Consider the following 27,973-nt stretch of genomic DNA (forward strand, 5'->3'; position numbering starts at 1 on the left):
ATATTATCAAGCCTTAAACTTTGGCTCATTGGTCAATAAATTCCTACCAGTGATCTTGACCGTGGCTGATGTCATCTGATCAGCACACACACAGCTGTAGATCCCACTGTCCTCAGGCACAGGTTTCCATACCAGGAGCTCCAAGTTAGTCTCTCTTTTCCTTATCTGGTACTTTACTCCATTCCTTAGCAAGTCTTCCCCCTTCCTCCATTCCACTGGTATTCCAGGTTTGGAAATTTCACAGCGCAATATGACACTGCTGCCCTCCTCGGCTTGTATGTTCTTCAGCTGGTGAATGAATGTAATGGGAACAGCTGGAAAACCAGAAAAGTAACATTTCTGAATGAACACCTTGAGGAGTCAGGGGAACAAAACCCAAAACCCAATTTTCTTAACACCCAACAACAAAAAATTAAAAACAGAATAATTCTGTAAACATGAAAGCAAAACAGACGACACAATATTTTCCAAAACACACTGTTGTTAATTATTGCATGTTTTCATCAATGTAATTGGGTCTTTCTGAAATTAATTTTAAATTTTGTGATTATTGGTGCTATTATCTTTCTTAAATTTTTTCATGCTTTGCTCTTGTGTTTTTCTGTAATGTTGACGCTCTGTTGCCTCCTCCTTATAGTTATTGCACAGGGAACACATCAGTATCTGTTCTTTATGTATTTGATGAAGAGCTTAATAGATATGAAAAACTCTCAGAATACTTTTTGCAAAAATGCTGAATCAAAATAAAACACACATGATAAATATCTTACTTTGTACTCTGAGGCTTGCTGTCGTGTTGTGGTCCCTGCACTGACACGTATACTGTCCTGAGTCCTCAGGCGTCAGATGTTTGATGGTAAGAGAGATGACCGTCTTCCTCTGTTTCACCACATACTTGTCTACAGGTCTTATACTCTCAAAACCTTTCCTCCAGTGGAACTGGACCCCAGGCAGAGAGTACTCACAGATCAAGGTAACAGATTCTCCTTCTTTGGCTTCCATAGTATTCAGAGGCTGGGTGAACTCTGCTGGGATGGCTTAACAGGAGAGACACATATTCTATATGATCTGCCACAAACTTTTAGTCCATACTAAGCAAGCAGGACATTTCAACAAGAGACAATACATTTCTGTTCATACCTTTGACTGTGACAACAGCCCTAGTTGTGACAGATCCAGCACTGCACTCGTACACCCCAGCATCATTGTTGCTGACCTCCCGAATAGTCAGTCGAGCTTCACAGCCAGAGCGACTGGCAAAGTATCTGGAGGAGTTCCACATCAGGCATCCATCTTTGTACCAAAGGATGTGACATGGCTTGGAAGTCACACAGAACAACACCAACCCACCTCCTTCTATAGCCTCACAATCCTCTAGAGCTTTTGTAATGGTGGGACGCCTTTCTGGTATCATGAAGTGATGGAGCTTAATCAACACCAAATGAAAAATGACAGGAAAATATGCATTAAAAACTCACAGAAAGTCAAAATCTTACCTCTAACCAACAATGAGGCGTAGGATCTTTTGTCCCCCGCTGCAAACGAAATAGTGCCGGTGTCTTTTCGAGCAAGCTGTCTAAACGTGAGGGTGTGGTAGCCTCCTGGAACCACTTGGATCTCATTGAGCTCATTGGTATAAAGCAAAGTCTCATCCAGATACCACTTGACCCCCATGTAGTCGCTGGGACAAATTCGACATCTGAATGTGACTGTGTCACCCTCGAGACACTCTGAATCCTCTAATTCATCCAAGATCAACACTTTCTGACCTGAGATGAAAAAGTGAAAAAACACATAAGATCAAATAATGTGGCTACTTTGAGACATACCTAACACTAATAGAATGTATTGATCAGTCCACACAGTAATGACAGAACTTACAGTAAATTTATGCATTATTTTAGGCATTACATTGGAAAAGGATTTTGGCTCAGAATCAATAACAATAATCCTGTATAGTATGTTTATATCACATATTATATGTTGCATGGGTATCTCTTCTTTCTACTGTTTAATACTGACTTAATGTAAGTAAATGTGGACCTTGATGTGGCATTTCCTCTCACCCTGTACAGTCAGCTGCGCCCGGCTTTGCATGGTGCCAACGTCACATATGTAAATATCTGTGTCCATTTTCTCCAGACAGTTGATGGTTAGGGACAGCACCACTCCCTTCTGCCTGATGACATACTTCCTGCCAGACCTCAGCTCCACCATGCCCTTCAGCCAAGTCACACGCTTGGCAGGCCGCCTGGTCTCACACTCCAGGGTCACCTTACCCTTTTCCTCTGCTCGAGTGTCTCCCAGTTCTCTTGCAAATGTGTGCTGGAGTTCTGACATAAAAAGCAAAGTTTGGTAAATTGAAAACCCTTATTCATACTCGTCAGCTGAATGTCAAATAACTTTAAGTGGAGATAGTCTCCTCTGCGACTCATTTATTTGCTGCAGCCTCCATTCTATTTGTGACAGACTTAATGAAGGCAATGATCCCAGCGCCTACCTTTGAGTTCCAACTGTAGTGTTCAAGATTTAAATCAAGATAAAGGGTGGCAGTTTGTGTACTTATTTACACTGCATTTACCTTGGGTGAATCTTTTGCATCGTAAATCAATCTATTTTGTTTGTTATCATAATGATGTCCGAGGAGAACTTCCCTTCTTAAAGCCTGGAAGAATAATCCATTAAATTATCTTGTATCTCAAATGGAAATTGAGGCTGTAATGAGCTTGTGTGGTTTCCTACAAGGGTCTACTATTGGTCCTCTTTTATTCACTTTATACATAAACAACGTTATTTCTGCCATTGTAATTTGTGTTGTGCAACCAAAATTTTACCTTAATTTGGTCACTCCAAAACCATAGGAGCCATGTGGAACTTAAAATAAGCAAGCTAAAGTTCAAAATTGTGGAATAAATCATGTTTCCTTTTCTCTTTAACTTCATCATGGTAATAGTTTGCTTAAGTACTGTAGACTGTATACATATGGCTATATAAATACTATAGCTCCATTTTAAAAACTCAAAAATCTATGTTTCACAACGTGCTTTATCACATATGATAAAATCCTAATTAGCATTGTCATTAGCAAAAACTGTCTAATTACCTCCTGCCTTTAGTCTCAGAGACAGAACAAAGCAGTACAGTGGCAGCTCACAGGATATTTTTGCATGAGATGTAGAATACCCCGTGTTTGTTTTAAGCTTGAGAGGGGTTGCACATACCATGCTCCCTACAAATGAGTTCCAAGAAACCTGTCATTCCTGCTAAAGATTTTTAAACAGTACACACAAGTACTTGCAGTTCCACCAGCGATTACTCTTTAACAAATACCTCTGATCTCCAGCTTGGCACGTGAGGCAACACCCTCTGCCTCACAGCAGTACTCCCCAGAGTCTCTGATGGTAGTGTTCTTGATCACCAGTCGTGCCAGGTTCTTCTCCACACTCATTTCATACTTTGGGCTCTGCCTGATGATGTGTCCATTTTTCACCCAACGGATGGTGGTTTCTGGTTTGGTGATTTCACAGCTCATCTCTGCATCCTCTCCAGGCACGGCCTTGACATTCAACAGGTCCCTGAAGATATGCATTTGCTTCTCTAGAGGAGGAAAAACAAGTACCAGTTTGGACTAATTAATTTGATAAGACTTTTCTGTGTCAATACAAACAGATTGTTTCAACCTGACAATGCATACCATTCTCTGAGAGACACAACTATTCACCTTTGACAAATAGCATGGTCCTGCAGCTCAGGTCTTTAATTGTGAAGACCACATCTCCAGCATCAGTCAGTACAGCATCTCTAATGGTCATCTTATACTTGCGATCACTGTTGATAAACTGGATACGGCTGTTAGCAACCACCACCTGGCCATTGACTGTCCAGGAAGGCTCATCATCGAGACCATGAGAGAGATGGCACTCAAAAGTGCAGCTTTCCCCTTCCTGGACTGAAGTTGTCTTCATACGCTGGAGGATGGTAACATGTCGGTCTGTATATAATGAAAATGATAAATCTGCTGTCATACAAGTGTCTTAGCATGCTGAATGCATTTCAGAGTAACCTATACAAAGTAAGCATCACATCTCAAACACAGAGACTTGACTTCTCAAGTTCAGAGGCCATAATTTTCCTGCTACTCACCATGTACTGTAACTTTAGCTTTGGACTGACTTGTGCCCAGGTCACAGGTGTATTGTCCAGCATCATCCTTCGTCAGTGAATGGATGATGAGTGCCATGGACCTTCCAAGCTGCAGAAGCTCGTGTTTGTCATCAGCTGTCAGGATTATACCATCCTTTCTCCAAACAGGTGTCATTGAATCTTTAGAAATTTCGCATTGCAAGCAAACTTGCCCTTGCTCCTCTCCAACTGCATCCTCCAAAGACCTGAGGAACACTGCTGGCCGCTCTGGAGCCAACAAAATTTCATGTGAGTTTGAGTGTTTAAGAAAAGAGCATACGTGAGAGTTACATTTCTGATAATAACAGCTCGTTTTCATGCATTTCAGAGACTTCAATATCTTACCCTTGACTTTTAAAGTGGTTGTCTCTATAAGGAGGCCTGCTTTGAAGGTGATCATGCTCTCCTGTGGCCGAAGCTTCTTCATCGTGAGGCTGTGCATTGTGCCCATGTGCTGGATCCTGTTGATGACGTTGGAATAGAGGCGGACATTGTTGAGGAGCCATTCCACATTCGCAACCACATAGTTGAGTTCACATGAGAAAGTTGCGACGCCATCCTCCTCAATGTCCACTGGCTCAAGGTGTTTGATCATCTTCAGTGTTTTCACTATAAAGTAAACACACAAGTGATTATATAAAGAAACCTAAAGATTCAGCACAGATCATTTAGTTTGTACCAATTGACGTACCTTCTACCTTTACCTGTGCTGTGCTCTGAGAACCTCCAGCCATGCAGCGGTACTGTCCTGCATCAATCTCTGTCAAGCCGTGAATAATCAGCTCTGCTCGCTTCCCCTCTCTCTTCATGCAGTACTTGTTAGAGGTCTTCAGAGCTGTGCGGCCTTTAAACCACCGCACAACTCTGGGAGAGGGGGCAAACTTACAGCCCAGAGTCACAGAGTTGTTCTCCTTCGCTTCCACATCATCCATGTGCTGAACAACCCGAAGTGGTCGCTCTATGGACGGGAAATGCACAAGGGACACTAAAACGTCAACATTCATTCACCTTATCCACCGCATCAGAACTGGCTTTTTGTAGCATAAACAAAAGGTAACAGGAATACAAGTGAATCCATCTGTTCTGGCAATTGAATCAATATCAATCATAGACCGCAAATGATGCTCAGTTTTAAACAAACAAAGACAACAGAAACACAACACAAAACTGTTGTTTGAAAGTCGAAATGAAAGACTTGTGTTTCTCACTGACTTTAACGTTTTTAATATATTTTTTACACTATTATTTCATGTTTGAAAAACTGACATTTTCTTGAATTAATACTAAACTGACAACTTCAAGTTTGCCTTTTATTTAAACTCTATACTTGAAGAAAGACGAGGTGACTCACCTTTCACCGAAAGCTGAGCAGTGGAGCGACTCTTCCCCGCCATAAAGAACACAGGCCCTGACATGGAGCTGTCTGTGGCTGTGAAACAGAGACTGTGGAGGGTGCCCTCCCTGTCAATGTTCACTGCTGCACAAGGCTCCAGAACCTCACCATTCAGGGTCCACCTCGGGGGCCTCCCTGACTTCAAGCTGGTTTCTACCTGGAATTGTGCAGGCTCCGGCTCCATCACTTCCACTGATTTCATCCCCCGCACGATGCTGATAGCCTGCTCTGCATGCACAACAATAGAACAAATTATAAAGACTGCATACCTCCTAACTTAAGATGACAAAAACTAGTTCTGCTTCTATGGTTTGCACAGAAGAAGTGCATGCAGTTAAAGTTTCTGTCTCTTAAATGTCCTCTCATCACTTCACAAGAATTACTCATCATACATTTGCTTTAAAAGATAAATAAATAAATGTGTCTGTAGCACATAAACTTAAGAATGCAACTGATGCTACTACCATGACATTAACTGTCTCACCCTCCACCAGAAGCTGACATGATGTTTTGTCATCTCCTGCATCACATGTGTAAGTGTCTTCATCTGAAGAGCAGACATCTTCGATGGTCAGCTGCCTGTAGATATCTTGAGTGACTAGCTGATACTTCTTACTGGGCAGGAGCTCCCTTCTGTTCTTGTACCACCTGACCTGAGCATTAGGCCGTGACACTTGGCACTCCAGCAGACCTCGGTGACGATACATGGCGATCTTGACCCTCAGAGGACGTACTATTTGGACTGGAAGCTCTGAAGAAGGGAACCAATTTATGACTATATAGGGTAAAATCTTAATTCATTCTTGCCTCATGTCAAGTACGAGATGTGTGTCCGGTGGTTCACCTTTTACTTTAAGAGTTGCATAAGATGATACACGCTCTGCAGTGAATCTGATCTCTCCAGCATGTTCTGGCCTGACTGACTTGTAGAACAGGGTGTGAGTTTTACCTGAAATCAGATGAAGGCAAATATTTTCATAATTTGTATCTTATTTAAAGCAAGGACGGTATTAAAATATCGATCTAAAAGTCAAGGTGTAGTTAAAAGGAAGAGCGTGAAATAATGAGGGAGGTTTCATAAAACAATTGATCTTCTTACCCTGGTGTCTAATCTTGATGTTGTCTCCAGGCCGTATCCGGCAGTCATCACGATACCACCGACCGTCCACATCTTCCTGGTTGACCTCACAAACGAAGTTCACCGGGTGACGTTCAGTCGTATCAACATCTTCCAACTCCTTCTCAATTTGGATGTCCCTAGCTGGCAGGAAATAGCCAAACTATGGCTTAACTTACTGAAAGCAAACATACAGTGTCCTGCAGACGTTTCAGTCATTGTTGTTTAACAAGTCTGGGTTCAAATTTAGATTGTCCCAAACGTCTTGAAATGAGGCAAATAATTCTCACCAAATTCTTTAGGTTCTTAACAAAGCTTTTTTGTTCTTTGAATAAATCAGACTAAATGGCTCTGAGGTGATGCTTTTCATGCTTTGTGGCTGCTATTTGATCTTCTCTACTTGATACACACTTATAAAATGGTTTTCAAAACCTTTACTCATTTTACGAAATACATTTGCTTTATCTGAAAGTGCAAAACAGGGGTGCAGCCATATTTGATCCAGTGATCATGTTCACACCTTGGTCATGTATTGACTTTGAGCTGGATTTGACCTAACGTACTGTAGTCAGGGTCTCCGTCACATGGTGACAATGTGAGCATGGAAGTATTTCAGTGCACAGTATTACCTTACCTTTGACACTGAGTCGGCCTGAGGTCTGAATGCCGTTGGCCTGGAAGCAGAACAAACCAGCATCTCCTAAAGCCACCCGGTTCAGCGTAAGGCAGTGTTTCTTCCCATGCGTGCTGATGCGGCAGGTGGGCTTAGATTTGACCTGCATCCCATCCCTGGTCCACACACCTTCTATGTAAGCCAGGTTGAGAGTCACCTCAAAGCAACAGCTCTCACACTCAGACACCTCCACATCCTCCAATCCCTTCACCACTTGCAGACGGTTCACTGGCAAACACACAACATTAAAGATATGAGAGCTTCTTACTTTTTGCAACAATCCCGCCGAAAGTTTTTCGAAATAAGAAGACTTACTTGCTGCCGCTACTATCCCTCCAGGTCTATTGTCCCCCATGTCTCCTGCTTGTTTCTCAAGGTGACTGGGGAATATTTACTTTCTACTACAAGAAATGGGCAGCAGCTGCAAGGAATAAACATGTGGATAAATCAGGTGGTGTCCAGGGCTAATGTAACACTAATCTGTCTTATAAGGAACATCAATTATTAGGGACATTCAGTCTTTCCATGAATTAGTTCAGCTCGTTCTCACAAATCCCATGTACAACTCTGTATATAGTATAATGTTAAAAACCCGCAGCAGTGCCCCATTTTTGTTTCACGTGCTAAACAAATTTCTCTCTGTCTCATAATGATAAACTGTCACTTCCAAAATGGCAAGACTGGCCTGTCAAAATGGATACACATGGTCACTGTCTCATATGGTTGATCCCTGTGATAGTATGCCAGCCCTCCTTAGCAATAAAGAGCAGAGTAATCTCTGTCACCTCACTCGGCTGAGATCAGCACCACCGATATAGACTCAGCTGTGATGCCACCTCCATCGGGCTGCATGCACTGAGCTCAGAAACAGGAGGAGCGTTGAAGAAAACAAAAAAGAAGCCGAGTGAGAACTGACAATTACCGAATTGATTGATATGACGTTTTGAGATGAATGAAACATTTATAGGATGCCTCCTCCCTCTTGTGATAACTTACTCCAGGAACAGGGTCAATCTACTTATTTGGCATTACATGATGCGACACAACACGACTTTATGATGGCAAATGACTATCTAGATTATCTGTAAATACCTAATATTTCATTGCATGTTTGCTAAAATGTACAACAAAAGAGCATTTTGATGCATAGATAAGCAAACTAAAGCAAATTAAAAATGGCAAAATTAGAAATTAAAAGCAGCCGATGGCACAATACTTTATCCATCTGCTAAATCTTTGAAAAATTCTGTCTGTCAATGCAGTTTTGCTGAACGTTATTCAACTTCATGAACTTTTCCACAGCAAATACCATCAAAACTGTAGTCAACACTGATGTCCAGTCAGCCTCTTTTGATTTGCACAAACAAACCATAAAAACACTTTGTGGAAACATGTCAGATAACTTGCAGGGATTCACCTACCTTCAGCTCAGACAGGTATCTCTGCATTCCCCTCCTGTTGCAGCAGTTACAAAAAAAAAAAAAAAAAACACCTTCACCTGAGAAAACAAGCTAAAACATCCACCATGGCAACGGACCGGTCCACATCTTGTTTTGTTTCCCAAACAAAGCCTTTAAGATTAACAGCAAATCTTTAGCCAACAAAGAGCATGTCCAGGTTTTGTCGCTACATCCCAGTCCCCAAAGTTGACAGCCTATAGTGCTATCTGTTCCTTTTTTTTTTTTCTTGTGTGATGTAGCATGGTGCTGAACAGCTGACATATCTCTCTTCACATACTAACTTCCAAAATAGCATTCTGTCAGTATGAGGGCAAAGATAGCTTTGGCTTTAGTGGTGTGAGGAATATTGTGTTCGGCATCAATGGAGCCATCAAGAACAATCCAGCGTGTATCACAATCTTTGCTTGTTTGATGTTTTTTCAGAGTGCATGAATGAGTGACTTCCTAAGTAGCTATTGTATGGGATCCGAACATGGGAATGCAGCAATTTTTGTCATTAATGCTCCCACACAACCATAATGAAAGCACTGAAGGATTGGTCCAAGACAGCAGCCGAGCATTCTACACACTATAAGGCAGATGTAGTTTAATCACATGCTCTTTACAGCCATGCCCGACATCTTTCAGTGGCTTAACCCTCAAGTTAGAGACATCAAAGTCCTTGGATCTCCACAGGGAATTTCCACCAGTTGAAAGGTCATGAAAGATTAAGCGATATCAACTAACGGGCATGCTCTTAGACAAACTTATGCTCAGAGAAACACAAATGATCTGTTCTACAATGCCTGCTCTGAATCAATTTTTTATGTAAGTAGAGTAAGTGATACAATGTCTTTATATCAAAGAAACCCACACTCTAAGTAACTAGACAGGGCCTAAAAAATGTCAAAGTAACAGAGAAGCAGTGTGAAACAATACTTTTTTTTAAATGTAGAAAAGGTTGACAACTGCCCACCTCTACATTACTGTTTTAACAGTGGTTTAGGTTTGTTGTGTCCCATCATCCGGACTGAACAAAGCCAACAGCATCTAACAGTGAAAACACCTTCTTTTGATGGACAGCTCCATGTGCTGCAGAGTCCAGTGAAACTCTATCAACAGGATAATCTCTGTGGAGTCCTGCCGGGGCACAAAAACAACTTGTCGTCACTGAGAGGAGAATGGTGGTCCACAGAAGCAAAGCAGACTCATTTTACAGACCTCCACCTCACCATTCTTCACAAGGCTTTCATCAAATTTGATGAACATTTGAGAGATGAGGAAGATGAAGCATTGATTTTGGCACAAAAAGAAGGTTTTTGTGACGGGACTATGAGTTTTTCATGTCAATTCAAAAACATTGTTGTTTTCCTAGAGGACTGAAGATGAAAACCATAAAATCAACGTCCTGTGACAGCGACCTGTTGCTTTCTGTGTGTCGCATATTGATAGTGCACACTAAGAATAGAGAAATGGTAAAGGAACCAATGCAATGTGAGTATCTGTTGAGTGAATTTAGAACTCGACAAAACAGCTGAATGCTCCACCTAAGCCTCTGGGTCCATGTTTGGAAACACCACCACCCGTGTCCCACATTTCCTCTCGTCCAGACCCTCGACACTAGACCGAGATCATACTGGAAAAATGTTTAGCACGTGTATTTGAACATACGTAGCTGTCTTCTCTGGAGTGACAATGACCCTTGACTAGGTGAGTTGAAAGCAATAAAGGACGACGCTATAATGTGTTATTTTAGTCAAAAACATCCCTGACAGATCCCAAGCAGCCACAGCTGTACAGTGGAACGATATTAGATACCCTTGAATGAAGCAATTGAAACACACAGTCTTGGCATGTCTAACGACAGGACAGCCTTCAGTCTGATGATCATAGCCATTTGAGTGTGTTCACCAGAGACACAACTTTATTCAGGAGACATTCATAAAGAGTATTGACCTTGGCAGGCTGCATATAAACATCTGATACAGGTTCTGTTATGAGGTAAATATTTAATCAAGTGTCATTCATTCAGTAGTTTCAGCCTCAAACTAAATATCAAAGGAGTAGGTGTTGCAAAGTTTTAAAGTATAGCATAAAAAACATTCTTAATACGGTGGCCATGTAGCAGAAGTCGGCGCTTCTTTCTCAGGGACGGCACAAAGTCTTTTCGGTCTCTTTCAGCTAAGTTAAAGTAAGAGCAGGAAGGAACTTTGCCTGATATTGTTGCATACTTTCTGTACAAGCAATCCACTGAAATATAGAAGGGAGACTGACCTGCACACACACAAAAACTCATTTTCATTTGCTGTTTATTTTGTAAGAGGAAAAGTTATGTTAATCTCACTGGGATTTTTTATTTATTTTTCTAATTGCAATTTTCAATAAAGGTCGGGACAAAAACATGAAAAGAAATCTATTTTTTCCCTTTCTTTTTCACGTCTTTTCCTTTAACCGGTGCGTTTTCGTCTTCCTTTCCAGCGGCAGCTTTGATCCTTTTCTTTCCCAGGGGGGTCTTTGCATACCAGTTCTTGAGACACACAAGGAAAAAACTATCAAACATTTGTTGCAAAAAAAATCTAAATACAATCTATCAAATAAATCTTTAGATAAACTTTTAGAGTAAGTCCTTATGATTGTGTTTGATGGCTTCCAGTGCTGCAATATACCCTATCACATCAATTTTGGATGTAGTTTTAGGTGCATCAAAGCATACGTCTAAACTGTTCGCAAAACTGCATCAGAGAGGGCATCAAACTTCTGTTTCTCAGCCTGGTGATAAGCTACTCCTTAAATATAGCACATGCAACTTACTTTCAGTGCCTCTTCCTCCACCTCGAACACGGGGTCGATCTTGGCTAATGGGGCAACGAATTCAGCAGCAGTCAGTGGCCTGTTTGCCTGCTGTAGGATGCGACGCTTAGTAACAACACTCTGGATCACTTGGACCATGTGACCTGGAGTGTAGCCATCAGATATCTTCGCAAGAGAGCTGAGGTCCAAGGCCTTGGTTATCTCACCGCCTTTCTTTTTGATCAGTTGCTTCCACAAGACTGAATTTAAACAGAGTCAAATGTCACTTTCCATACCAACTCAATAAAAATAACATAATCGTAATGATGAAAAATAATAAGAGAGTTGTTGTTGTTTTTTTTACTGTATCTTGAGCCGTAGTCAGGTCTTGGGATGAGGATGATTTTGCTGTACATTTTACACAGCAACTTAATATCAGCACTTTGCGGGTCTTTGGTTGTTCCTATTATCAGGACACGATCCTCTCCTTTGATCAGTTTAAGACACTTGGGTAAATCTTTCTTCAGCCGCTTAGGGTCTAACTGTTCGTACGTACAAATAAGACAAAGTGACCATTTTTACGACGTGACATTTACAATTTGACCTCATTTTGTTTGGGTACCTCCTTTTCTTCTTTGGGAACTTTTTTGTAGAACATTTTCTCTGCATCTTCAATCCATATTATTGAGGGCTGCATAAGTCTCGCAACCTGTGTGAAAATGGTTTTAAAGAACTTTCTTTTACTTTCTAGTTGAAGCCAGTGCAAGAGGCAGATTTATGGAATTTCAGGTGTTATACCAAAATGACCTGAAACAAATAAATAATCAATGTGTCTGAATATTAAGCAGTGCTGATGATACTAGTAGGTATAACATGATCACATACTGTGCTTTAGAATACCCTGAACACAACACCTACAAGAGGACTCTTAATATCTGCATATTTTGAAGGGGACATTTGGCTGACTCAATCACAAGCTCTTCAGTTGTCAAGTGAGCTGAAGAGCCAACAGAGATCCAGAGTGAATCAATTGATCAGAAAATGAAAATCAATTAAACAGGGAAAATGCTATTTTTTGGATTGTTTTCTAGCATCTACATTCAATTCTGCACAACCCTCCGGGTGGGTGCCACGTTGGCAGATTTTGCATGAATACAGCAGAGGTGTACACTTTATGCTGTGGCCTGACTATGTCTCACCTTAAACACCATGTGAAGCATCATAGCAAGGCCACTCTTGCCGGGATATTTTCCTGCTGTGTTCAGAGGGGACAGATCAAACAGGCTGGCACCTGTCTCCTGGCAAACTGCATGGACCAACATCTTTTTACCTACACCTGCAGGCCCAACCAGTAGCATGGCTTTTATCAAAGGAGTCTTCTCATGGACCACTTGAGAGCCTGCAAACAAACACACTTTTTAAATAACACATGCAGTATTTATTTTGTTTTTATTCCAAAAATAGAAAATGTAGATTCATGTTTATTTCAAATACAAATGGACTGACTTTCATACCTAATGGCAAAACCGCATATAGAGATAAAACTTGTCGCACGTCTGATAATGATGGCATAGGCTCAATGTCATTTTGCCTCAGTGTGGTCCCAAGGTAGCTATAATCACCTGAGAACAAAAGGGGCCAACAGTTTGACATTTTTTTAAATATTGACATATTGAAAACTAGAGTTTTAACAGAACAGAACATTCTCCAACAAATTACATCTTTGTGAAGTTATATTGCAGAGTTTTTGTTGAAGCTGATGATTCATCTCTGTGGTAATTTTGTGGGACGATCTGAGGCACCGCTATGACTGTACTGCATTACAGAGAGCGATGTACCCAAAACTGCAGTCTCTAGATAATCCAACAGCAGGGAAAGAAAATCTTCTTGTCATAACAATCATTGATAATCTTCATTAAGTACAGCATACAGTAACTCTTTGAAAAGCCAAACCAGAAGAGGGCAGCACATCATCACTAAATACATTTAAGGTGCTCTTCTAATTGAGAAAGCTCAGTTGTGAGGGTTTCATTTAGTTCCTGCACATCACTTACCGTAGATTCAGATGAAAACAAAGCAACTAAGATTAAAAGATTTCTGATAGAAGTCACCACTCTACACAAACAATATTCAGTGTCTTACCCAAGTAATCCTGCAGCCTAACATTATTTGCTTGTTTCAACAAGCCCTGTTCCACCAGCTCCTGACACAGAGACTCAAGAGTCCTAGCAAATGGGAATAAATTAGGGAATTGTTTTATCCAAGATTTACATAGAAAAATGAAGTGGCTTCATACAACTCAATTATGTGCTTAGAATGTCATATGTGATAAATATATGTGACCTTACCTTTCAGCTGTCAAATCTTTTTCTTTTTTCTTCTTCTTCCCACTCTTAGATCCTTTCTTCTTCTGTTGAGTAGTTTCATGCAATCAGCAATTCACTCAGAGAGACGTATGTGAACTGAAACTACCATCTTTGCTGCTAATACCTTGGCATTTGCTTTTGTTTTACCACCCTTGTCTTTATCCACAGATAGCTTCAGTTCAGCTAGCTCTTGTCTCATCTGCTCATCTAACTGGTGCACACAGAACAGACGAGTGAGTGACACTGTGGTCAATTTTACAAACCAGTGATGCTGACACGTAACTGACCAAACACACAAGACTACAACTTGCATTTGGTCTTCTATAGGTTTCTAAAACAATCTTCAGAGTTGTAGTTGGAAAAAGTCATTGTTCACAAATGTAATTTGTCTTAAATGTAATGAGTTTGATACCTGTACTCGTATTTCAGCTTCAATGACTTTCCTCTTTTCTTCTTTAATCAGCTCCACCTCGTGCTTCTGGCTGAAGTTTCCAGATTCATTACGTGTTTTCCAAAAATCTGAGTGTGGAAAATGTTTAGTTTGAGTAACTACTACACTAATGCTCACTAAGGTGGTTATTAGCCATAATAGAGGAAAAGCTTAATGGTACGCTGCCAACCCGCTGTGGTTTTGCAGGCCACCATTTAAACAACACATTTTGAACACCGTGAGAATCATGAAATCTTATTTTCGTATGCTGAGAAGAGGAGTTAAACAACCAATCATTAAAGCTGCTGTAGATGTATCTTGATCCATCAAGTAAAAAAAAATATCTTGATCCTTTAGGTGCTTTGAGTTTAAATGTAAACATACCAATGAAAATTTTGTTTCCTTCTTCTAAGTCTGACAGGAAAGCAGAAGGCAGCATCTTCAGCCCTGCCTCCTCCTCCTGTGGTTCAGAATAGACGTACATTCATTCACTGAAAGCGTTTGACAGCAACAACAACGATGGGCTTGATAAAATAAAATATTATTTGTTACATCCTCTTACTATGCAAACAGCCTGTTACAGAAAATATAAAATCAATAATGCTTCCTTTAAGACAGCAGCTTCCACTTACTTCCTCGTCCTCCTTCCCTTTCCCCTTGTCCTTTTTTCCTTTTTCTTTCTTCTCCTCTTTCCCTTTTGATTTGCTGTTGGAATCCTCCTCTTCTTTAGCAGCAATCTCTTCCAATAACTGAAAGACACATACTCGACATTGTTCTCTTTAAAACTATCCAAAGACGATCATACTTTTAACTGAGGATGTATTGCACCTGCTGAGGGCTCTTTTCCGCGAAAATCAGGGCTGAGCCTCCGTCCTCTTCATCTGGATAGTCAGGGAATGCTCCTGTAATATTACTGTAAAGAAGACAGGGAAAAACACAAACACTTGTTGATCTATTTGATTTGTTTCAAAATTCCCTGACTAATGCTCAGACAATGACTATAACTGTGCCACCTTACCGACATTCAAAGAACCACTGCCGAATCTGGCTTTTCATGGTCTTGCTCATATCGTGACCCTCCGTTTCCCGTAGCTGGTTTGCCACGACCACTAAAGACTTTTGGTAAGCGTCCTCATGCTCCTCTTGTTTAACTCGGGCGAGAGCTTCATTAGCTTGGGCGGTGACCTCTGCGGGGCATGGCACCAAATATTTTGGATCCATAGCCTGAGATGAATGCGACCCAGACATACTGAATATATGTCAAACAACTTGGCATGCTCATCGAACTCAGAAAGAGTGAACAAATTAGGAAAGGAGCATCGATGGTTTAAAGGAAAGAAAATGATGATCTCAAAGTAGTCATCTATATTACACAGCTGCGTACACACTGTAGTTTCTCCTTTTAAACAGACAAAAGGAACATAGAAAATGTGCTTTAACTTCAAGCAACACAAACGATGACATGTTCCAAGTTTACAAAGTTTTCCAGTAAAGGCACTGGTGGTTTTGTAAAAGATAACTTATTTCACTCGCCATTCCAAGAAAAATCATCTCTTCATCTCGAGCGATCTTTGTCCTCTTCCTCTGGATGTAGCCCCGCCACACCTGCACAAATTCAACCGCAATATTTAAGCATCAAGGATGACTCAAAAAAAAAGGGCCATGCGATATTAGGTTTCGACAAAGGACCTTTTGAATGCAGATGGCAGCCGACTCAGCTGTTCCAGCAGTCTCGGTCCTATGCCTCCTGCTCATATTTCTGCTTTCTTCATTCAACTTTGCCCTGACGCGCCCTTGCCGTGCCCTCTCTGCCACTTGAATAACACTAATGGCCTCCTCTTGAGTCATGTCCTTGGCCATTAAAAGCTGGAGGGACCAATAAAAGTAGTAGACAAAATAACAAATCATTTTTGCTTGTGAGTCATTCATTGATTACAACAATTAAATCTAAAGTATTCATTTTGCTTTCTTTATAAAGCCCTATTTTTGTTGAACTTAACAAAATGTTAGCCTTTATCTATAACACAATGAAGTGGCCACTTTCCTACTCACATCAAGGCTTTCAGTGACTTCCACCAATTTGAGGATATCCATCAGCATCGCCTTTCGTTCCTGAAAGTCTCTGCTTTGCTCGCTGAGAAAATAGCGAGGGATAGGGATCTCAATTTGGGACTAAAAAGACAAATTAAGAAAACAGTTCTTGAGTAAGGTTGTTATAACCTCTGTAAAAAACATTAACACAGCGCCTGACATGAAAACATCAGTCTTCATCATTCAGATCTCAGGCTTTCAAAGAAATTAACTTACAGGTGTGAGCTTCAAATCATGAAGGACATCATCCATGTAGTGGTACTCTGAAAACTCCTTTTCCACCATTTCATTCTTCAGCTCCAACACCCTCCCTATTATACTATCAAGGATCTTCCGAATAACTTGTCTCTTCTGAGGGTGGACCATCAACTCATAGATCTTTTCCAGCTGCCTGAAGATTTGAATGTAACGCACATAAAGCAAGGCCAGCCGTTGGAAGAACACCACCCTGTCCCTCTGTGGGCGAGGGGGCACAGCAGGTAGTTCTTCAGCTAAAAGATGGCTCAATTCCCACTGGGCATCTGACCACAGCTGATTGTATGTCCTGAAACAGTGTAAACAAGATGATGATCTGAGGGCCAGGCTGGGAACGTTGCACCATAATCAATAAATGACAGTCAAGATGAGGAACACAAGTGATCTATACAGACTTGAGCTTATTAACTGGATAACAAGGCATTTTTGGTATTTGTAAATTTGTTTTTAGAATATGCCATCACTTACACATACAAAAGATAGCAAAGCTTGAAAATCAAAGGGCAACAGGGCCAGCAAACAGTCAAGCAGCCATAGTACTGTCATTCATTCAACAAGCATCTCATTTGCTCACAGTCACTGGGTAGCCAATAAAAATGAATCGCATATTTGTGTCAATTACATAAAGCATTATTTTCATTCCTCGCTTGGCTGACTAATGTGGCTATAATTTTTGCTCCATTCAAGTGGTATAAATATAATGCTTTTAAATGCACTTTTATTTACATCATAACTATACTAACACTATCACTCTGCCACTACAACTTTCTTTAATGATGCTTGAGTCCTTAGACTTGTTAAAATTAACTTATTTGATAGACATTATCCCAGTATTTTTCCAGGAAAGACATGAGACGTGACCTTTACTGAGACTGACCCAGACAGAACAGGGAACCCTGAGATCCAGGTGCAAAAAGCACACACACACATTATTTGGGTTACTCAGAGACATTATTTGGGTTAGTAATCACATCTGATCAACAAGGGATCCACCGTGTGAAACTATGAGAGATATATACAAATTGTAACCGGAAATAAGGGGCTCTGTCTGACGGATTCCTGCGAGTTCTGTCATAATGAGACCAGCGCTGAAATACTTCACTTGTGACCAAGCAAATATAAAGACTTCATTATCACTTGAATTACTCCGGTCCGTTCTTGAGCTTCCAACTAAAAGAATCGAATCTAACAGACTGAAACCAGCGAGCCAAAGTAAAATTTGAAAAGCTAAAATCAAACTACCGTTGACGAAACATCAATGAAAGCTGTGGTTTTTGGAAAGGTTACCTTTGTGACATGTCTCCGCCTCCAGGGAAACCAAAAGGCAAGCTATTAAAAAAAGAAGAAAAAAAAAAGAAAGAAATGACCGAGTGTTGAAATTAGGTTGGCTAAAGTGTATTAAACATGAAGCCAGCTTTCCCAAATTTGCATGCTGCTTGGCTGGTCTCCATAGTAACGGTCACATGGGATCACAGCACCCTTACGTTTCCCTCCGCGGTTGGGGTTAGTGCCCTGTGGACAAGCGTAAGAGAGATGTCTTGCTTGGCTCAGGCAGGATGGTTGTTACCAACTTAAATGTACCAGAATAAGACCCGTTGACAGGTTAAGGGTTAAAGTGGCCGATAGGTTTATAGCCATAAAAAGAGTAAGAAGACACAGGCGGAAACAGACAACACGACCCTACTGTTTGAAGAAAATGCACTCACAGTCGGTAATTATGAGAAAAGTAAGTCTCCCACGTAAACCCCTTTTTTTCGTGAATAATAATAATAGTTTTACTTGTTTCCTACCTTATAAATCACAAATGCACGTGGTGTGCTTTTGGAAATTTAAGGGGGCCCAAAGCTTCAGCTGAGAGGCCACAAGGGGACGTTTTTAAATTCTGAGGCGTTTAAAGTTTGTCAGTATGTTTGTCCGTTTAACAGCTTAAGTAAGGGATAATGGGACATACTATATCTTTGCAAATTAAATTGTTACCCTATCATTAATCGTTATAATTAATGGCGGATTAATCTGCCAATTTGGTGCCGTAATTAACTAAATTATTACTCTCACGTAGCTTTAGATACACTATTCTTCCAAACCCCATCACATTTATAGATTTCTATTCGGGGGGGAAGTAGCCGGATGGGTGCTTCTGGAGGCGCATTCCCTGCAGCGCTTATGCGGTCACAAGACTTGGACATCAGTGAACAAAAACATCGGCACACTGACAGGTCAGCTAGAAGCTTACAGGCCCTCAGATTCTCCTGTTCTCTGCATCCAACATCCAACAAGTTGCTCCTTTTGGACATCAACTTCTTTGCGCGCTGCAGTCCAACGGTCCCTTTGGCGTAGCCCGTGTTTTTCATTAGAAATTTTTAGTGGATCGTTTTTTGTTTTTTTTTAGACTTCAAACCATCACTTTATAAGTAGATAGGCGGCTTTTACATGGATTCGAATGGTCCTGCAAAACTGAAATTAGTGATGTTTTGGTGCGTAAAGGAGTGGCGCTTGCCAAAGTGAGCGAATGCCACTGGAAGAAATTACACCGAAGATGTCAACATTGCTTTACCACCCACTCGAAATCGATTGTATTACCTTCAAGAAGGTGGCTCTCCGTATAAATAGGAACGCATTATTTCAAGAAAGACGGTGCTGAGCACAATCTGCTGGCTGTTCTTCCTCTCTCTTATTGGGTCCAAAGACAACGCCTGGAAGAATTTGTTCAAGACAACTGTGTCCGCTCTCCAGGACATAAGCATATTTATTTCCTCAACTGGTAAGTCTAGAATTTTGATTAAGTTAATTTGTTTAACTTGATGAAAAGTAATTGCCGCGCAATCTACGACGCAGCATTCAGTTTCTTGCGAATAATTCAAAATCTACAGCTTGCATATGTTACCTTTGATAGGGAATTTTTAAGTCCTTATAGAAATGTGGAGGATATCAAAGGGCTGTTTTGCTGCATCTGGTGGCGTTAAACAATGTACAAAGTCTTATCTCTTTGGTTGCCAGAAGATAAATGTTTGATTTAATTGAAACCATGTAACGCCCCCCCACCCCAAACAAACTTATTTGCTTCTGTTTTCAGACAGTGAAGCCATGCAGGTGGAGAGGAAATGGCACATACTGTTGACTATCGTCCTTCTGCTCATTACCTCTGGTCAGTGTATGGACAGCAAAGAGGTCAAGCAGAAAGAAAGAAGAACCCTGTTGGATCTAATTTTGCAGGTGATCAGAGACAGCCAGCAACGGGACAGACCGGTGTCCCGGCGGTGTGGCAGTGGACTCCACACTTCAGGACAAGACGTGAAGTTCTCCTCCAGTGAAAAGCCTTTCTATGTCCCTAGGCTGGATAACAGTAGACTCATAGGTAAGCTGATAAGATTTATTTTTAGGACCTGATGATGAAAGCATAATCCCCATTTTACTGTTGGAGACAGCTGTCATTGGTCTGGTTAGTGCCGTTGATCTGATGTGGGAGCTTTTCTTTGGTTTGGCTGAATGGAAGAAGGTGTATGCTTCAAGTTAATTCAAGAAATCTGGAAAGTAGAAAACACCATTTCCTGTCTATAAATGGTCTTTGGCAAAGGTGCAACATCCACATCTGTTTGTCTTGAAATATCCAGCTCAGTTTAAAGTGGTTATACAATGCATGTAATAACGAAACAAAGCGGTCTGATCACATCTATAGTACTTGGTGTTCTTTTTCAGAGGAGATACTTATTGATCACATGTTGTGAACAGGCTGTAATTGATAGAGACGGGGATAGGTAGGAGGAGCATCATCATACCAAACTTGTGAATGATTCATTCAGTATGACTCATTGAACAGTCTTCCCCATGAATGACCCTCTGCCCCTAGAAATGTGGGGCTTTTTATATATAATATATATATATATATATTTACTGTTGTGAATTTTCAAAACTTTTCCCCTAAAAAAGGACACTAAACAGCTTTCTTGCTAAATCCTATCATTTCATGTGAAATACATTTAACATGATATATATCTTAGCCCGAGATGTTCTCATGCAAGTAAAAAAGAGCTTGATGGAACTGTGCCTTTGTACCATTATTTCCAGACTGCAGTTAAGCCAATTCTATAAATCTCTTCATACTTATAAGATCCAAGACAGAAGGTTCACCAATATGTAAGATATTCAAAAACAACTGTTTTTGTACTGCTGCAACAGAAAACATCACATCAGAGAGTATTTAAGGGTTGTGCCTTCTCGATCCTGTATGCTTTGTGAACAAAGTGGTGTTCTTTGAAAATTAAGTTTCAGATTCTCTGTTCTATCGCTATCAATTAGATCATGTCAGAGTGATATTGCACAGGCATCATCCAGCTCAAAGTGTTCACCCTGGCTTGCGCAGTTGCAAATGTACCTCTCTCAGACCAATGGCTGGATGGAATTTATCTTTTGAGGATTTTAAAAGCAACATATTTGCACTGGTGCGTGTGACACCGCCAAAGGACCAGGATCACGGAAGGATAAATGTTTTGAACACATTGAGCATAGAGGGAGGACATCTGTAAGCCCACTGCCGTGTTCCCCCCAGAGTTGTTCCTTTGTGTTCTCAGAAGCCATAGCTGCGTCATCAGATTGACAGCTACGGTGACACAGACGTATGACGCAGGAGCACATTTATTTTATAGCAGGCTTCACCTGTAACAGTTTATCTTGTCACATGTACAGCATAAAATGATAAGCTTTACACTTGCAGCTGAAGAGTTGCAGCGCATTTTTGGATGCTCAGGAAACACAATAGGTTGCGTGTAGTGAAACCACACTGGCTGTCATTTTCAATTGGCACATCTGGGTTTTGGCTTGACAGCAGGATTTGCTTTTAAATGGATGTCACAAACTACTTTTTTTTATCATGTTATATATATGTGTGTCAACCCTTTTACATACTTCGAATATTTTTGCATTGTCTCCTGTTTACCTGGAGTTCAGAACTACTTTATTACTTCCTTTTGGTTAACAAACTGACTAAATGGCTTTCATTCATACTTTGTCTGCTTTTACAAAATTACATTCACTTGGGTTTGGGGGGTAAAGTGCTGTTAGCCCAGTCGCTACTTACATGGACTTACTTTGATCAGCATTAAACTCCCATACAATAATCTCTTTAGGCTGTTAGCATGGCCAGTATGTGGTAGGACCCCTGCCTGAGTTACTTTTGTAAACACTAGCAGAAGAATACACGATGCCCTTAAATGCCTTCAAAATGTTAACCAGACCACCACTGAGAGATGTATTTGAACATAGAACAATTACATTTTCTGTGCTAGTGAGGAACAGAACCACAAATGAAGGCTGCTCATATAAGATGCTGTGGTTTTGAAGTATGTGACTTAAGGATGCCAAAAAAGATGAAGTACATTAGCCTTGCATGACTGTGTAGCCTCAAGATGTTCTTTACTTGCACAAAAATCTCCCTCGGGCACAAAAATGAGAGCCAAGAAGGAAGTGATGTTGATGATGACACAGACATCATGATTTCAGTTCTCAAATGTTTTCCGACAACCTAACAGTGGTTTTCTTTTCCAGATATTGTTCCTCGAGATGCAAACATGAAAGGAAAATTTATTCAGCATTTTGGAGGTAAGAAAATCGCCATCAAACACAATCACATCATGAGTGCAAATGTCTTTATTGTATTCCACTGCTCCCCTTTCCAGACATTGCAAAACTGTTTAATCTGGCAAACAACTTTCAGAGCATAGTTGGCACTTTTCCCATGCAACTTCTGGCTGGAGGTTCTTAGTTTTGCCCCTCTGAGAAAGTCTTTTTCATTCCTCCAAGCCAATGTACAGTATGCTGAAGTCATAGACAGCTTTGTGAACACTGGCACTGCTGTGGGTCAGGAGGGGGTCGCCTGGCTTAGCTGTAGGGCGATAGTTTAGAGAAACAGCACATGGTCTGAAGCTGACAGAATTAAGTTGAAGGCATTGCTAAGTTAAGCTGATTATTTGTCTCAGGTCCTGTGAGCAGACTTCATTATTGGTATGAAAATCTGGAAGCTTAATCTTCAGTGCAGGAAGTGCAGGAACTCTCAGAGGTGATTATAATTGAGGACATCGATTCCTCTTCACGCTAAGTCCAGTTGAACCCCGACCCCTTAACAGTGTCTGTGATATCACACTGTTCATTTTCAGTTTGATTTGTTTTGACAGCGCTTTGCTTCTGTGTTGATTGCTCATAAATTCAATGTAGGCTTTCAGATATGTGACTAATTAAAGGAAAAACCAATAAAAAGTGTTTTGGCACAGGGTTGGGCCACCATACCAGTTTCCATGTGCCTTGGCATTAATTCTGAAAGTGTCTGAAAATCTACCAGAGGTTTGGAAAAAAAGATATTCCCTCATTTGGGTGTTTTTATGGTGGTGGTGGAGAGTCCTATCCCATCATTCCAAAATTTCCCAGAGGAGTTAAATTGGGTTGATATCTGGGGACTGTAGGGAACATAGCATTTGACTGAAATCATTTTTATAATCATCGAAGCATGCAGTCAGCCGTTGTAGTTTGTGGAGATAGATAATGTAGTTGTGGAGCAGACGACTTCCACATGTTTCATTACAGAATAATCTCAGACCAACTCTGTGCGAATTTTCAGTGAGCCCTCCCAAACCATGCCAGCAAAAAGGCCCTTTGCAGCATAACAAAGTTCGTGAACAACAACTATGTAGTTGTCTAGGTTTTTCCTTTACTTTGTCACTCATCTACAGGTGTAATCTAAATAGCCAATGGTAAATGGTAAATTGTGAAGCCCTCGAAATCCTTTTCATTTTACCTGATGCGGCCTTTTCTATTAAGCAGGACAAGTCAAGTTCTCGTCGGAATGCAAAACACACTTTCATAGACTCTATCACAACACAAGGGATTGCTCAAGACCAGCATGTATGTATGCCTCTTTCCTTTTCTGTACAGTAGCTATTTCATCAGTGATGTTTTAGCCTCTATGAAATATGTAACTTTGTTTTGACAATCTTTTTGACGTGATTTTACATGTCTGTTGTTTTGGTTACTGCAACTGAGATGTTCACTTCCACTGTTTGCTTTTTTCTAATGTATTAGTCTTTACTCGTCTTTTTTGGTTGTAATTGTCACATGCAGCTTTGAGAATCTGGTTATTTTTTTGATAAACTTTAGCCACTGTGAATGAAAACTGATCACTGCTTAGACCTGATGAATCAGATCAGTTGGGTTTTTCAGTGCAAAAAGCTAATTATAACTGAGGATGTTTTTTTTCAAATGCTAACTTTCATTGTTTCGTGTCAAGTCGAGGACACTTTTAAAACAAGTGTTCGGGTCCATAAGGCTTGCTTAAACTATAGAAAAGAACTTTGATTTGCAGATTAATGTTTTGTAGCGTGAGTAAACGGGGCTCCCTCTGATTTAAACCTACAGAATTTAGACTTTTTATAAATCCTTCCTCTGAGTGGATGTAGACCCTTGACAACTTAATAATGTAAAGTATTGCTTTGCAGTCTAACGAGCTTAGGACCTGCAAGTGGATATAGCAAAGCTGCATTTACCCATGACCCTGTAGCTTTTCAACAACTTGCATATGTTTGTGATTTGCAAGCAGTTCAACTACAGAATGGTGTTCCCCTTCAATGATTAAGATCCAGTTTAAGTCGTTCTCATAGCTGTTAGCACTCTGCACATTGACACATTAATTCTTTCCTCCGGGGTATTACAGTTTGAGAGCTCAAGAGATGGTGTCAGGCAGGCATCATAGAACAACTGCAGTCCATGTGTTCAGGGCTGACTTATACTCGATACGTGACGTTGAGTGAACATTCTTGTGATGCCATTTGCAAGTCTTATCAAGTGAGGAATAATGTCGGCATTGCTGGCAACTGAGTTACATGCAGGATGAATTTGTCTGTTGATGTGGTGATGCACAATATTGTACAGTACAATTAAGGTTAATTTTTCTAAACTAATTTACTGATGATGATAAAGAGTACATCTGTATTTGATTGACTTTACGGAGCTAAAGGGGGATTTTTATTATTCTTTCACTCTTTGATCAACACTATTATTTACTGATTACAATTTATTACATATACTTTCAAATATATGGAGCCTTATCTAATATTTGAAATGATGATTATTAATATTTCATGTTCAATATTTTAAAGACTGTCTTGATATATTATTTTTTTCTTTCAAAGTTTGATTCTTGCTAACCTGATATTAACATATTATTGACCTTTTTTCTCATTGTGTTTTTTAGATTACAAAAGATGTGCAAGATTGCTAACACGATTAGCAATGAGTCCACTCTGCATGCAATCATAGATATTGCATGTGAGTAACAGTATTTTTCTCTTCTTTGGTGAAGTTTCTTCAGATTTAGTTTGATTCTTTTTGCACTGTTCTCTGATTTGTTAGAAGAAAAATAATGACTGATCGGAGTTGACACGGATATATCAGTCAATATCTGCCTCAGTTTGATGAGAAGGAATTTCTTTGCAGCTCAGGCAGGGGATTTAATTTAATGTGCATCTTAAGTTTGAGTGAACAGTGATCTTCACATAATCAGTAATGTATCTCATGAACATCTGTCTTGAACATTCTGTAAAAATAGGGTATTTCGGGGTGTTGGACAACCTGAATCTTTAGCCTGCCAGAAAGAGTTGTATGTATTAGGTCTAACTTCAAATGTTATTCATAGTGAGTTGGCCGAGTTGTGGACCGAAAGTCAGAATGAAGGGAAAAGAAACAGATTTGACACATTCAGTCATTTAAAAATCATTATGCATAAAACATATATTTAGATCTAATTCACTATATTGACCAAATGAGCTTGTGGAACAGAGCAGTTGGGTGTTATTGTAAATGTGTGAAGTCTCCTTTTTTTGTTCCTGGAACGCCTGTTTCAGGCTTTTGAAAAGAATTGCTAAAGTATAAGCCACTCCCAATTGCATGCTGTCATTTGCCCCAAAATACTGAAATGTATTTATTTTTCACAACATTACAAATAAAGCTAAATAACGCCCGGTTCTTGGATATTGTTGGAAAAACTTGGTCTATGTGATCCTTATGCTGACCTTAAACATGGCTACTCTCAAAGGGAGGACAAAGGAAGGACTCAGAATGTCGTCAGTGGAGAAGTTTTGGGCGAATAGTCATCCTTTTGTTAGGGGGAGCTTTGACGACAGCAGGTCTCAGGCGTTCTCTGCTGTCTGGTTTTAAATCTAACATAGGTAAAAGCATGTGTTCGCAGTGAATGCAATTAGGTCGAGCTGACGAAAGAGTGCTGCAAAAGGATTCATCTGCACAAGTGGTGATTTCAGGTCACTGGGTATCGGTGGTTATTATATAATTGAAGAGGCTGACACATTCTCAGAAATCGGACAATAAGATCCCGCTCGCACTGTTCCGAGAGCTCATATATATGTCACAGTCGGCAAGAGATTAAGTGACTTTCTATCATTTAGGAATGTTGGTAATGGCAGGCCAGTAATGACCGTCTTTAGAAGCTGACAATACAACTTCCTTAGAATATGTCAAGTGTGTCAAAATCCCCGTGTCCAATACTGCACAAGACGATTTTTATTTCAATAGAATTTGAAAACTGCAAAAATCTGAAACTGCTTAACCTTTAATCAACTTTTTCTGTTTTGCAATTTAATTTCAGGTCCCAGTATAATGGAAGAGGGATGTGTTGCCAAGGAAGTGCCTTTGAATCCACAGCAGTCGTACAAACATTGTTGTGTTTATGGTGTCTCTATTTTTGTTGTTCTTGTTGTCATTACTGAACAATATTGGTTGTTTTTGAATGGACTTCTTTTTATCCTAATGGACCTGTATGTAACATGTATTTGTAAAGAAAGTATTAATTTAATATTAAATGCACCTATTTATTGAAAGGATATGTATATAATTATTTCACAATCATTCAAAATTGGATATGTTGGTTATAACAGTTCTGATGGAGAGGGAGCTTTTTTTTCTCCTTATATATGAATTTCACTTTCACTGTTTTGCTGATGTTATGCTCCATCGCTGTCTTCATTACATTTTATTTGGCACTTGAGTGATTGCTGACGATGAGAACACATGAAATAACAACAATGGTGATATTGCACTGCAGTATTGAATAAAGAATATTGAAGCACAGCAGATTTTGCGATTATTGAGGAAGAGGGGAAAGTAGAGTCAGGTGGTGTGATGGGTGAGACCGCAAATGGAGCCCAGGGGAGTGGACTGCTCATTATTGGCAGAGTGCGTGGTGTGTTTATCCCAGTCTCTTCTCTTTTAAGAGAAAAACACAGTTCTCTGCTCATCTAAATTTGTAAAAAGCTCTGAGCAAGACTGGGTTTCATTAAAAGCCTGTTGCTTTGGGAATTCTTTTTTCTTCTCCTTTTGGATCAAACATATCTTTTTTATTTTTCAGCACCTTTCTGATTCAGCCTCCGCTGTCCTTTGCTCCTCCAAACAGGTGTTACCATTACAGCATTCCCTCCTCTGACTGGAGTTCGTTCCAAAACATCTGGCAGATTATTGTGTTTGTCTCTTGCAATCATACACTCAATCATAGCTATCAGATATCCTGGACTCAGCGCAATGTTGAGCAATCCAAGCTCAACTGAAACAAATATACAATACTTTGGTTGAGACCAGCAAAAGCTCAGTGAACTCCTAACATATCAGAAGTTTGAGTCACGTGTGATACTTCACTTTTAGAATGAGATCATTTATATCTTTATACTATATATCATATTTAATCAGTAAGAACATCTATAAATATTCAGGGAGTCTTGGTAAATTTTCAAATGTAGTCAAGGGAGAAAAATTATATCCAGTAAATGAATTGCTTCTGGAGTTACATACCTCAAGTTTCAGACCACTTTTTACACGAGAATGAAAAGGGATTCTAAAATCACATAGTGTTCAAGTTGACTTGTCCTCGAGCCAAACAAGGAAAATGTTTATTTTCTCTCAAAAGATCCCACATATTTTCCTTTCAGGCTCCATAAATGGAAAATAACAAACACTGTATCAGATTTTGTGGCGGTTAAGACAAGCCAAGCTGTCATTTCCTCACATTAGCTTTTTAATGCGAGATAAAGACCTCAGAGCTGCTGTGTAATATAACTCTAATTGGTGATTAAGTATTTCTGGAAGGAGTTTATATACCCTTCCAGCGCCATAAAGTCCTGAGAAAAATAAAAAGATTCCAACATTTCTCCTCTCATCATGTATTGTCTTGTTCTGAAAATTTTGCCAGA

At 40.1% G+C, this 27,973-nt stretch overlaps 3 protein-coding genes across 8 annotated transcripts in view; 1 reads left to right on the forward strand and 2 right to left on the reverse strand.

The window, feature by feature from the left end:
- Positions 1 to 9,065, reverse strand: part of obscna (obscurin, cytoskeletal calmodulin and titin-interacting RhoGEF a) — a 42,390-nt gene extending 33,325 nt beyond the window's left edge. For 4 of the 5 annotated variants that reach the window (XM_075485401.1, XM_075485400.1, XM_075485402.1 and 1 more), the window contains exons 1-17: positions 8,787 to 9,065; positions 7,681 to 7,786; positions 7,327 to 7,593; positions 6,675 to 6,836; positions 6,420 to 6,524; positions 6,060 to 6,326; positions 5,534 to 5,803; positions 4,874 to 5,140; positions 4,528 to 4,791; positions 4,144 to 4,410; positions 3,722 to 3,991; positions 3,331 to 3,597; positions 2,067 to 2,333; positions 1,497 to 1,769; positions 1,141 to 1,404; positions 771 to 1,037; positions 48 to 314 (exon numbers count right to left, since the gene is read on the reverse strand). In XM_075485401.1, coding sequence (XP_075341516.1) covers positions 48 to 314; positions 771 to 1,037; positions 1,141 to 1,404; positions 1,497 to 1,769; positions 2,067 to 2,333; positions 3,331 to 3,597; positions 3,722 to 3,991; positions 4,144 to 4,410; positions 4,528 to 4,791; positions 4,874 to 5,140; positions 5,534 to 5,803; positions 6,060 to 6,326; positions 6,420 to 6,524; positions 6,675 to 6,836; positions 7,327 to 7,593; positions 7,681 to 7,720 — 3,784 coding nt within the window. In that variant the 5' untranslated portion in view covers positions 7,721 to 7,786; positions 8,787 to 9,065. Of the gene's footprint in view, positions 1 to 47; positions 315 to 770; positions 1,038 to 1,140; positions 1,405 to 1,496; positions 1,770 to 2,066; positions 2,334 to 3,330; positions 3,598 to 3,721; positions 3,992 to 4,143; positions 4,411 to 4,527; positions 4,792 to 4,873; positions 5,141 to 5,533; positions 5,804 to 6,059; positions 6,327 to 6,419; positions 6,525 to 6,674; positions 6,837 to 7,326; positions 7,594 to 7,680; positions 7,787 to 8,786 lie in introns of those variants that run through there. The other variant, XM_075485403.1, reaches the window with a different exon arrangement.
- Positions 9,066 to 10,831: 1,766 nt separating this feature from the next.
- On the reverse strand, positions 10,832 to 18,090 carry LOC142399831 (dynein regulatory complex protein 11). Its single transcript, XM_075484373.1, has 19 exons — positions 18,024 to 18,090; positions 16,698 to 17,025; positions 16,443 to 16,562; positions 16,080 to 16,256; positions 15,924 to 15,995; positions 15,409 to 15,614; positions 15,219 to 15,303; positions 15,023 to 15,139; positions 14,775 to 14,850; positions 14,373 to 14,479; positions 14,085 to 14,171; positions 13,943 to 14,004; positions 13,737 to 13,819; positions 13,109 to 13,216; positions 12,794 to 12,993; positions 12,217 to 12,303; positions 11,959 to 12,136; positions 11,616 to 11,854; positions 10,832 to 11,331 (listed from the first exon to the last, which is right to left on the reverse strand). Exons 1-19 carry the CDS (start codon positions 18,032 to 18,034, stop codon positions 11,218 to 11,220), a joined length of 2,457 nt encoding a protein of 818 aa, XP_075340488.1. The 5' UTR covers positions 18,035 to 18,090; the 3' UTR covers positions 10,832 to 11,217.
- An 840-nt stretch (positions 18,091 to 18,930) lies between these two features.
- alkal1 (ALK and LTK ligand 1) lies at positions 18,931 to 26,851 on the forward strand. Of its 2 annotated transcripts, none has more exons than XM_075484374.1 (6): positions 18,931 to 19,497; positions 19,810 to 20,091; positions 22,278 to 22,331; positions 23,544 to 23,627; positions 24,973 to 25,046; positions 26,380 to 26,851. In XM_075484374.1, the coding sequence occupies exons 2-5, from the start codon at positions 19,821 to 19,823 to the stop codon at positions 25,035 to 25,037; spliced, it is 474 nt and encodes a 157-aa protein (XP_075340489.1). In that variant the 5' UTR covers positions 18,931 to 19,497; positions 19,810 to 19,820; the 3' UTR covers positions 25,038 to 25,046; positions 26,380 to 26,851. The 2 variants fall into 2 exon arrangements, with proteins under 2 accessions (XP_075340489.1, XP_075340490.1); XM_075484375.1 differs by having other exon boundaries at positions 23,547 to 23,627.
- The last annotated feature ends 1,122 nt before the right edge of the window (positions 26,852 to 27,973 follow it).

Source organism: Odontesthes bonariensis, chromosome 15, assembly GCF_027942865.1.
Source record: "Odontesthes bonariensis isolate fOdoBon6 chromosome 15, fOdoBon6.hap1, whole genome shotgun sequence".
Lineage (NCBI taxonomy): Eukaryota > Metazoa > Chordata > Actinopteri > Atheriniformes > Atherinopsidae > Odontesthes > Odontesthes bonariensis.